The sequence below is a fragment of the Engraulis encrasicolus genome, chromosome 6 (assembly GCF_034702125.1).
Source record: "Engraulis encrasicolus isolate BLACKSEA-1 chromosome 6, IST_EnEncr_1.0, whole genome shotgun sequence".
NCBI classification, from domain to species: Eukaryota; Metazoa; Chordata; class Actinopteri; order Clupeiformes; family Engraulidae; genus Engraulis; species Engraulis encrasicolus.
Window position 1 is genome coordinate 30,263,295 of NC_085862.1, and position 10,000 is coordinate 30,273,294.

A 10,000-nucleotide genomic window follows, 5' to 3' on the forward strand; every position below is an offset into this window, starting at 1 on the left:
TTCCTCCACCCTCTCACACTGTGCCGCGATCTCTAGTGCTTTGTCGAGGACCAACGTCGAGCCCTCCTCGAGCAGCTTCCTCCTCACATACTCCGACGAGCATTTACTTAGCACAGCATCCCTGAGCTGGTTAGACAAGTCACCCCCAAATGCACAGTCTTTTGCCGTCCGGCGTAAACGGGTTACGAACTGCTGTACAGTCTCCCCTGCATTCTGTGACAATTGGTAGAAAGTTTGGCGCGCAAATGCATTGTTCACCTTTGGTACGAAGTAGTCGTTTAGCGCCTTCACAGCCTTGTCATAGTCCGACGAACCTCCAGTGTCGTCCAAAGTGGAAAAAATATCCTGCACATCCGTCCCGGCGTGATGTAGGAGTAATGCACGTCTCCGAATCTTTGTGCTGTCGGTGACCCTGGCGTCCATGATCAAACCTTTCCCGTCAGCAAACAGTTCAAACGCCGTTAGCCACCTGGTCCAGCGAGGACCTAGCGTAGCTGGCTCCTTGTAGCAATCAAACTTCGGCACGGATGATTTGTCCTCCATCTCGAAGATACGGACTAATCTCACTTTCAGATTTAACTATACGAAGTCGATTGTTATCCTCGTCGCCAATGTTACACTTTGACTTTGTGTAAGCGAATTAAATCAGACACACACCGGAGCATAGTTTTCCGTGGCTTTACTTCATGCTGGTCAACGTAGAAGAGAGCATCTTACATCCCTACTACACAGGGTCAAGGGGAACAACGTATGACGTGCTGACGTCATCCTCAGTACATGACACCTCCCCAGACCTGGAAGCTGTTATGCTAAAAGCAACAACGTGACCTTTTGCAGACACAACGTCGGCTGCCAGGATGAGGCAAATATTGTCAAAGCAGATAAAAGGAAGAGAGAGAGAGAGAGAGCGCATGCAGCCGACTGCTCCAGACGCTTCATCGTCCAGAGGTCAGGTTAAATATAGAGTGGTGTAGAGGTCCCGCAGGGCAGGGCATGCAGGGGGAAGGTGAAGCAGTCCTGTGGCCACTGGCCAGACACTACCAGGGCCGCTGACAGTTCCGGCTGGGTCAGGGACAAAGTCATCTAAAAGGCCCCCCGATGCAATGGAATTCATGTTGCCACCTGTCCCAGTTTTTCCTGATTTTCCCGGATTTCAATGGTCTGTCCTGGGGGGAAAAACACTTTCCTGGACACTAAACTGCATACAAGCAAAAAGGGTTGATTGAGTTTGAAATGTCCAGGATTTTTTGTCAGACAGAGATGGAAACCCTATTTCCCATTAACCCAATTCTACGTAGGCTCCATCTATCCCTGTGCCCAGGACAACGCACCCCTTTAACATAGCCAGGGCCGCTGACAGCTTTGGCCGGGCCCGGGACAAAGTTGTCTGAAAGGGCCCCCCAGCCCAATACATACAATGTAATGAGGACCGAATTATGGGCCCTTTCTCTCCCTGGGCCCGGGGCAATTGTCCCCTTTGTCCCCCCTGTCGGCGCCCCTTTAACATAGCCAACTGGAAGAGAGCAGAGGCGCATCTTGTCACCAGGCTAGGCAGGCAGGTGCTTGGGGGGCCCCACGCCACTATGATGGAGAACAACTCATATATAAACTAAATAGTGGGGGATTTTGGTTGAAATGTTCATTCCTTTGGATTTTTGCTTGGGGCCCCACCCCAGGTGACCCTAGAAACGCCTCTGCAAGACAAGGCATCTGACTCAACAGTGAACTACTCTGCCAGGGTAACTGTGAAGGGGAAAAAAGAGCTATCGCTATTTTTGGCTCCCCTGTCTAAAAGGTTATTTGGCTCCCCCTGTAAAGACTGCTGTGTCTCATTGGACAGGAACAGCCCTGCAGCAGAGGGGAGATAGGGCTAGTCTTCACCTCTCATGCTATCACATATATATATACACAGACAGGGAAGCAGACAGTTTTGGGGTTGGGAGAGTGGTGGGGGTGGCATAATTCGGGCACCATTTCATCGAACAACGGGGTTTAATCGTAATGGTATCAGAAATTAATAGTTGTATTTTCGTGACCTTATTAGAAAACGGTGTGATACAGGGTTGCATTGAATGTATTGAGTGGGGGGTGGGGGGCTTTCACATGACTTTGTCGCGAGCCTGGCCTGCAGCTAAATGCGCTAAATGGCTAACAAAGGGGTGTTAAGCTTTCCAGGGTGCTTTCACAGCTATGACCATGTAGTGAATGGGATGTTTTGTTGTCTCTTTCTGCGTTATTTTTTGTTGTTTCTTTTGTTTTGTTTGTTTTTCTTGGTGACTATGGATATCATATGCATGTATAACTTGCATGGCATAGTTTTGAATTACACAGATGTGCGTATTACACATTATGTGTTGATTTCTCTCTTACAACATCTAAAATTAATCAAATCAAATCAAATATCACAATCAAATATCAGATCTATTGACCAAGTGTACTCAAATACCCAAATTGTTAAACTCACATAGGCTTCTTCTAGTATGTGTCTCCACTGCATGCAGGCCTATGCATCAACGAAATTCACTGTCAAATCTGAGTCAAATGGCCCTGCCGTGGCCTAACGGACACGGGTTTGATTCTGGCCCGGGTCATTTGCCGATCCTCCCCCATCTCTCTCTCCCACTTGCTTCCTGTCACCAACCTAATCCCTAATGCAGTGAAATGAACATTTAAAAAAGTTCAGTTCAGGCATTTGGTGAATGTCTGAACAGATAAAAATTGTTAAAAAATGCATGTCTGAGCAAAGGAACGGATGTCTTAGTCACACTCTGCAGCCTGCAGAAGAGAGAGAGAGAGAGAGAGAGAGAGAGAGAGAGAGAGAGAGAGAGAGAGAGAGAGAGAGAGAGAGAGAGAGAGAGAGAGAGAGAGAGAGATGGTTATGTGGCAGCTTCTGTGTGTAAAAATAGTTCTGCCAAGACTCAGAGATCAGATGGCTCAACACACTGACTGTGGGACGAGGATGCGATGGTGTGAGTGTCCGTGTGTGTGTCCGTGTGTGTGTGTGTGTGTGTGTGTGTGTGTGTGTGCGTGTGCGTGAGTGTGTGTGTGTGTGTGTGTGTGTGTTTGTGTGTGTTTGTGTTTGTCCGTGAGTGTGTTTGTCCATGTGTGTCCGTGTGTGTGTGTGTCCACGCAGGCGTGTGTGCGTGTGTGCGTGTGTGTGTGTGTGTGTGTGTGTGTGTGTGTGTGTGTGTGTCTGTCTGTCTGTCTGTCTGTCTGTATGTCTGTATGTCTGTCTCTCTCTCTCTCCCTCTCTCTCCCTCTCTCTGGTATCAAAGCTCTCTGTGTGTAGGTGTGAGTGAGCTGGTCAGGGGCGTAGCAGCGAATTTTTTGGCCCTATACACAGTCAGCTCCAATAGACCCTCCCAGCCATATATCTTCATAAATCGGACTGTGTGTGGGCCCCCTATATATGTGGGGGCCCTGGTAACTCATGGCCTGTTCCAATGTTCGTACTCACCGCCCTGTTCGCACTGTGTTTGGGTACGCAGGGCGGTTCCATTTCTAATCGCGGCGGTGCAGTGTACTGTAAACTATCCGGGTAACGCCCTCAAACCGGCCGTTTTTTTAAGTGTGTTTTAAGAGTTACTGTACACTTTTCGCACTCAATGGCCGCCATGTTTGTTACGTAGTTGAGTGTCAGATCGGTCAAACTGCCGAATCTCTGTGATGACAGCATAGTTTTGATTCCATAGATTATAGCCATGTGTATAAGAGAAAGGGGTAACTAAAAAAATGGTCAACATAAGGAACAGTGTCTTCCGTGATGAATTGTATATTGGCGCTTGGTACATGCTGACACACGACAACCGTCATTTCCGTGAAGTGTATCAGACAGAAAGTGAACTGGACCTGCACTTCACCCTCAAATTTTGCCGTTACTTTGAGGGTGGAAAGTGCACTGCATCTCAGTACACAGTGCACAGTGTGGAGAATGGAACAGGCCATCAGTCACACTTTACCACCCTGAACGACACCCCCAGAGCTGTTGTTGGTCTAAACTAGCATTTTTAATGAGTTCATTGTTCATTCTGTGAATAGATGCACAACACATTGATGTAAAACCAAGAAAGTTAAATAGGTTATCAGCCATTTACTCACATATCACACTTTGTATCACATATAAAGTTATTGCAGGCAGTGATGTGAAAACGTATCATTCTGAACTTCTGTTGAATTGATGAACTATCAAGTATTACATTGTTGAAATAGTTTTGTCTTGCTACATGGTGCTTTGGTTGCCTACATTGTATTAAAGTGCACCCACGTAGTGATAAAACTACATATGTGCATGTGCAGGGTGTAATGCAGAAAATAGATTTTAAGCATCAAAATACCAAGAGCAACTCAGCATCAGCACCAAAAAATATCTGCAATGCGCCACTCTACATCAAAGAGAATTCACAATCATCATCTTGCAGACAACCACGCACCAGACAGAAATAAATAACTAAAAACAGGAAGCGTTATGGAGATGTTGAACTACCACAGTCTACATTTTTCATGAGACATCCCAGGTTTTTTTTTATTTATTTATTTTCAAAGGGTGAAAATATTTCCGGTTCTTTTTTTAGCATCCCCTCCAGGACTTTCCTTTCTTTCCGCATGGCTGCTCCGTACATGAACTGACATCTTCTTGACTGTGAGCACTGAGCAGGATTTGTCAGAGGATTTTATTAATAGTACGGCACGTGTCTGTGCAGGGCGCTGCTGCATGGGCTAGAGTGCTGCAGAACGCTTGAGAGCATCCAGAAGCAGCACAGATAGACACTCCACATCTGCAGAATGATGTGGGTCGGATGTAGTTTTGTAGTTTAATTTGGCGTTTTTAGTCAATTCTTCAGGATGAGAATTTTTTTCTACGTACAGTATTTAGTTTTAAATGTGGGGTGTAATTTAACCGATGCAGTGCATAATCACTTATTTCCCCCCTGACATTCCAGCACAAGGTACCATTCATGGGCATACAGTAATTTCAGCAACATGCCTGTATCTCTTTTTAAGTGTAAATCAGACAAAATAATGTGAGGCTAGATTTTAACCTACACAACATCATAAACATTTGCCTTTTACAACCAAACAACATGGTATCCAATAGTTCACACCTTCTGATGATATTCACCTATCCCCACTCACATTATAGACTCAGCTCTAATCCTGTCAGTCAGGCATCCGATAAAAGGCTAGCACATGTCATGCTATGTTCCCTATGTGAGAGCACGTTTGAAAAGGGTTGATTAAGCATGCTGTGCATCTCAGACTGTCCTATACTCAAAGATGTAATTAAACTTGCATGCAGACCCTGCCTGCCGTGGGATAACGGTACAGGCTGACCTACATCTCACAGGCTGCCTGCTGCTGCTGACGTGAATCCCACTTTTATAATCTCACGTGTATAAACTTAGAATTATTAAATCGTGTTCAAATTAAGTGGAGAACACATATTAAAATGCACTGAGTACAAACAGAAAGTATTGAGGCACAACTTACCTAAAATAAATCACCAATGATCATTCAACACAACAGAAAACATATTTGATACGGTACTAGTCATCTTTAAAAATATCTTCATTCCATTTTCTTTATCGACACACTACTGTATCACTAAAAATCTTCAAATCTTCTGTATGCCGTTTTTCAATCATCATTTTCACTGACTGTTCGCAGGACAAAGCAAATTTTTCCAACAAAAAAGTATAGTATTACTCGCTACATGTGTACAAGCCCAGACAATGTTTCCCCTAAAGTCCTGATGCATTTTCAGGACATGTTCACCCTGTGTGTTTTGCTTTTCATTCATTCATGTGCTAATATGCCATCTCAGAAACATTCCTGTTAAGTGAAACCGAATGGAATTGTTTTGCGGCATGAGAGATGTGCACCAAGTGAACCATACGGCTATGTCCTGAGGTCCCAGACTCCCTTGGTGATACGGGGCTATCTCAGCTCAGATGTATCACAATAGTCACAGATGAACACTTCAATGCCCATTTATGTAAGCCTCCATTTGGCAAAGCTCAAATAATCCAAAAGGTATGAAGGTGTGTGGGAGGCAGAACCAGACAGAGAGTCAGTGTGGGACGGGGGAAAGAGGCAGACAGACAGAGACAGACAGAGAAAAAGAAAAAGACAGAGCTTCAGTGAAATTGACCATTTGGTATTTGACAAGGATAACCCCAACAAACCAACCAACGTGCTTTGAAGACGCGGATGGGGTCAGTCAGTGTAGGGAGACCTTATGTAATGTTGTAGGTGTATGTTGTATATAATGTGAAACTGTGTTGCTTTTTTGTATGCAGTCTAAGTGATGTAGTCTTACTGTCTTAGTAGTTATTGGTGTTATTTAATTGTTCAATTGTTTTAATGATGATTTAGTTTACTTGTGCCATTTTAACATCTGCTGCCATCCAACATCAAGGACCACAATGGAAATAAGCCCTCGGGCTTTATTGTGTAATCCTGACTCTCTGTTTTTTCTTTTAGTTAAGTATGTGGTGTGGTTCACTGGAAACTAAACCATGTATTTGCTTTTATTCAAGAACTGAGATTGTCAAATAAAATCAATCAATCAACAAAGGTATCTGTCTTCTTTATAGAGACCCCACCATGAAAACCAGGCTAGGCTGCCTCTCCAACAAGTCCGACTCCTACAATGATTTCTCAGAGTTCCTGCCACCTGCCCAGGCGAAGTGCGTAAAGTGAGTACTGATAGCGACCAGACAGGATTATAGCCATCTGACTGTTATGCAACATCAAATATAATAATTCATCATTTGAACTGTTTGCTAACATTGTTTCACGTTTTTCTTTTCATTGCTTTTTTATCTCAGGTTATCAACAGAGGAAGTCAAACATTGGGCGGATTCGTTTGACGTCCTTCTATCCCACAAATGTGAGTTGACAAGCATTACAGTGAAATGTTAGCTATGTTTCGTAACACACATGGTACTCAAAGTAACCCCTCTGTGCTCTTGTGACCTTTAAATATTAAGAGGGCTTATTTCCCAGAGACACTTGCGCTTATTGCATGTGATGTCTCTTAGCAACCTAGGGCAAGTACATACTGTAGCAAACAAAACAGTGTTAATTCAACACTTAAAGAGTCTGTTTAAAATCTTCTAGAGTGTGGCTGAGTCCTCTCTAAGTGTTAAGTTGACACTTTATTTTTCACTGAGCAACATCAACTCACAATTCTTAAATCAGGGATTAAATGCATGTCTTAAGTCTGTTATGCAATTACCTTTTTTTCTGTTAGTTATTTTTGTGGAGGACTCCTCTCCTCTCAGCAGTGTGTGAGTGTGAGTCAGAGAGGGGCTTGGCTATCGGCCCTCTTGTGCAAGATCACACTTCCCAATGACAGGTTTGATTTGGTCCCTCTGACAGTCACATCCATGGGAACAGCTTGTATGTGTGTGTGTCCCCTCTCTATCAAAATCACACCGCCCGTTAGCTACCCTGTGATGATGAGTCACAAAGCAAAGCAAAGCGTCTCCCTGGTGCCCGGAACATCAAGGGTCGTTTTTTTCTGAAAGGGGGAAGGTTGTGATTGGGGGCTCGTCATTCAGAGTATGGAGCTGTAATTCCAGATATATCGAGAGAGTAAATTGGTCCTGCTCTTAGGGTTGATTGACCTGTCACATTGACCATGGCAATCTCTCTCACAAAACAACACTTTGTTTAGTGTGAAGATGCTGGTGGTAGACATTAACACGACATCCTTTTAGAGCACTATATATAGGATCTGCAGAATTAGGTACAAACTGTCCATAGCCTTTAAAAACAACAGCTTACAGAGATGAAGGCTGAGCTTCTTCGCATTGCGAGATGAAATAAGAATTCAGATGGCTTCCTGTTGGTGGTTACACCCAATGGGATTTGTTCGAGGCATACTGGGGTAAATTGCATTATTGTGTAAGGTGCTGTCGGGTAGAACTGTTTGTTCCCAAAGGGGCACGGTGGGGACACATCAGCATTGTCCCCCTACCTCTCAATTGGCTGCTTATTGAATCCTGCTAGGAGCTACATCCTCCTCACATTTAACTGCCCTTCTGCCTTGGCCATCCTTGGCAGCGAAACCCATTTGTGTTTGATTTGATCATATTGAATCAGGCTGCTCTGCAAACACTGGCCACGGCACTGAATACACGTCGTGTACTCTCTCAGGTACACCGTGCATAGGTGATGTGATGCGTAGATGTGTCTTTGTGCAGACTGCACAGGAGTCTGTGGAAACAGACTTCGGAGAAATACTAAGACTAGACGTATCAACATGTCTACACAAATGTCTCACACACATCTATATTATTCATGACTTGTAAAATCATATTTTTTTCAATAATGTAAAATGTATCTATTGATTAAAACCGATATATGATCAACAATGATAAATTCAGTCTATATACACCACCCCCATTTATCCTCAAGGCAGTCATTAATGACAACAAACTTCGGAGTTTGGCTGAAGTGTTTGAAGCAGTCTAAATGTATGCAGTACAGTATGCAGTACAGCATATTTACTGTATACTGTATATTTACTGTATACAGTCATTGTCTTAGAGTGTTAAAGAAAAAAAACGTGGCGAGATGTGTGTCTTTTCCTTATTTTTCCCTCCTGTATCCTTCTCCTCCATCCTGTATTTTCAAGTCATTTTCAAAACAGTGTTCGTAACACTGAACCGTATGATGGGAAGTGATGAGTTAACCACAGATTAGAATGTTGTCACTATGTAAACATGCTAAGGGGAGGGACCATGTTGTCCTATCCACACATGACCTCCACAGGCTCTTAATCAGTGCAGTAGGACAGGCTAATTTCTCATTGTGACAAATGGGCAAAACAAACTCATTCAGGAACAGGGGAGAGTGCTTGTTTACGTTCAGTGCTCTAGCTGTGGTTTCCATGTTGTTTTACAAGGCCCACACAGCAGGGGAGTTGACAGCGTTTGCTTTTCCCAATATAAAACATTCTGAAAGGACCCCCCCCCCTCTCAACACATACACTGAAATGAGGACCCAATTCTAGCCCCCCCTGGGACTGGGACAACTGACTCCTTTGTCCCACCTACTCGTTTCCCGACCCACACATCCCCACTGTAGTCAATGAAGCTCCCTCTTATCTGGTGATCTATGTCTATTTAAAAATGTCAAGTATTTCCTTTTTCATGACTGCATGTGACCAACTGTTTCTTTTGCCTGTTAAGTAACATTGTTTGTTTGTTTTTGTTGTTGTTTTTGTTTTTTTGCTTCAGATGGCTTGACTGCCTTCAGGGCTTTCCTTAAAACGGAGTTCAGTGATGAGAACATTGAATTCTGGATGGCGTGCGAGGACTACAAGAAGATCAAAACACCTGCTAAACTATCATCAAAAGCTGAGAAGATTTACAAGGAGTTCATTGATATTCAAGCACCTAGGGAGGTACAGTATTCTCCATACAATTCAATGTTTGAAGTGAGTGAAACACCATATGTTTCTAAATATTCCATTGAACATTTCTTTTTTCTCTCTGACCCGTTTATAGATAAATATTGACCACACGACCAGAGAAGAGACCAAGAAAAGTCTTGAACAACCAACTCCTGCCAGCCTGAATTTGGTGCAAGCCAGAGTGTACAGTCTGATGGAGAAAGACTCCTATCCTCGTTTTTTACGATCCAAATTTTATCAGGATTTGCTCAACAAAACTCATACACACTGCCAAAGAAAGTCGGTTTGAGGAGCAATGACAATGGATGTCACTGGAAAAACAATCCGAATCCGTATACAATGCCCGTTTTGATACTGATAGAAAATAGTTTTTAAAAGACGAATGCTAATGTTATGCTATTCTTTTATCCCTGGACCCTTTGTGAAAATAATGTTCAGAATGCTTTGATGGATAATGTGTATACCGCACCACTAGATTAAATTATTTTTTGTAAGTAATGTTTGACCATGTTCTGTGCTAATAATATATACCGTAGTTTATATTTATTTGCTTATCGCCACATTAAGGTGTGATCTTTT

General features: G+C 43.4%; 1 protein-coding gene across 1 annotated transcript; it reads left to right on the forward strand.

The window, feature by feature from the left end:
* Window positions 1-6,603: 6,603 nt before the first annotated feature.
* rgs8 (regulator of G protein signaling 8) lies at window positions 6,604-9,710 on the forward strand. Its single transcript, XM_063200178.1, has 4 exons — window positions 6,604-6,695; window positions 6,828-6,889; window positions 9,246-9,412; window positions 9,516-9,710. The coding sequence occupies exons 1-4, from the start codon at window positions 6,604-6,606 to the stop codon at window positions 9,708-9,710; spliced, it is 516 nt and encodes a 171-aa protein (XP_063056248.1).
* The last annotated feature ends 290 nt before the right edge of the window (window positions 9,711-10,000 follow it).

Bases quoted from the DNA above. Each gene is read 5' to 3' on its own strand.
- rgs8 (XM_063200178.1), top strand. From the start codon at position 6,604: ATGAAAACCAGGCTAGGCTGCCTCTCCAACAAGTCCGACTCCTACAAT. The intron at 6,696-6,827 runs GTGAGTACTGAT...TTTTTATCTCAG, and splicing joins GCCCAGGCGAAGTGCGTAAA to GTTATCAACAGAGGAAGTCA. The intron at 9,413-9,515 runs GTACAGTATTCT...ACCCGTTTATAG, and splicing joins ATATTCAAGCACCTAGGGAG to ATAAATATTGACCACACGAC.